The 282-nt window shown below is 57.4% G+C and overlaps 1 protein-coding gene across 1 annotated transcript in view; it reads left to right on the top strand.

Moving 5' to 3' along the window:
- Window positions 1-282, top strand: part of EMH_0075940 (uncharacterized protein) — a gene marked incomplete at both ends in the record, with an annotated part of 3,975 nt that overhangs the window by 3,294 nt on the left and 399 nt on the right. Inside the window, one exon of the mRNA XM_013499671.1 lies at window positions 79-219. Coding sequence (XP_013355125.1) covers window positions 79-219 — 141 coding nt within the window. The remainder of the gene's footprint in view (window positions 1-78; window positions 220-282) is intronic.

Here is a 282-nt window from a genome sequence, read left to right as displayed (position 1 = left end):
GAGATTATGATCAGCAGCAACTAGCATTCCAGCGCTGCGTGCAGCTCGTTGGAGGCGTCGCTGTGCCGGCTGCTGCAGTCAGAGAGAAGCAAATCAACTCACTGCGCAGCAGCAGCAGCAGCAGCAGCAACAACAATAGCTGCAGCAGCAGCAATAGCAGCCATTGCAGCAGCAACAATAGCAGCAGCAGCAGTAGCAGCAGCTGCAATAGCAGCTGCAGTAGCAGCAGCTCAAACGGCGGGACAGCCGTTGCAGGCGTTCGGGTTGCTGCTGCTGAGGAGT

The sequence above is a fragment of the Eimeria mitis genome, genomic scaffold, assembly GCF_000499745.2.
Source record: "Eimeria mitis Houghton genomic scaffold, Emh_scaff4545, whole genome shotgun sequence".
NCBI classification, from domain to species: Eukaryota; Apicomplexa; class Conoidasida; order Eucoccidiorida; family Eimeriidae; genus Eimeria; species Eimeria mitis.
The sequence above is the reverse complement of the archived record's forward strand: the minus strand, read 5'-3'. Positions and strand labels throughout refer to the sequence as shown.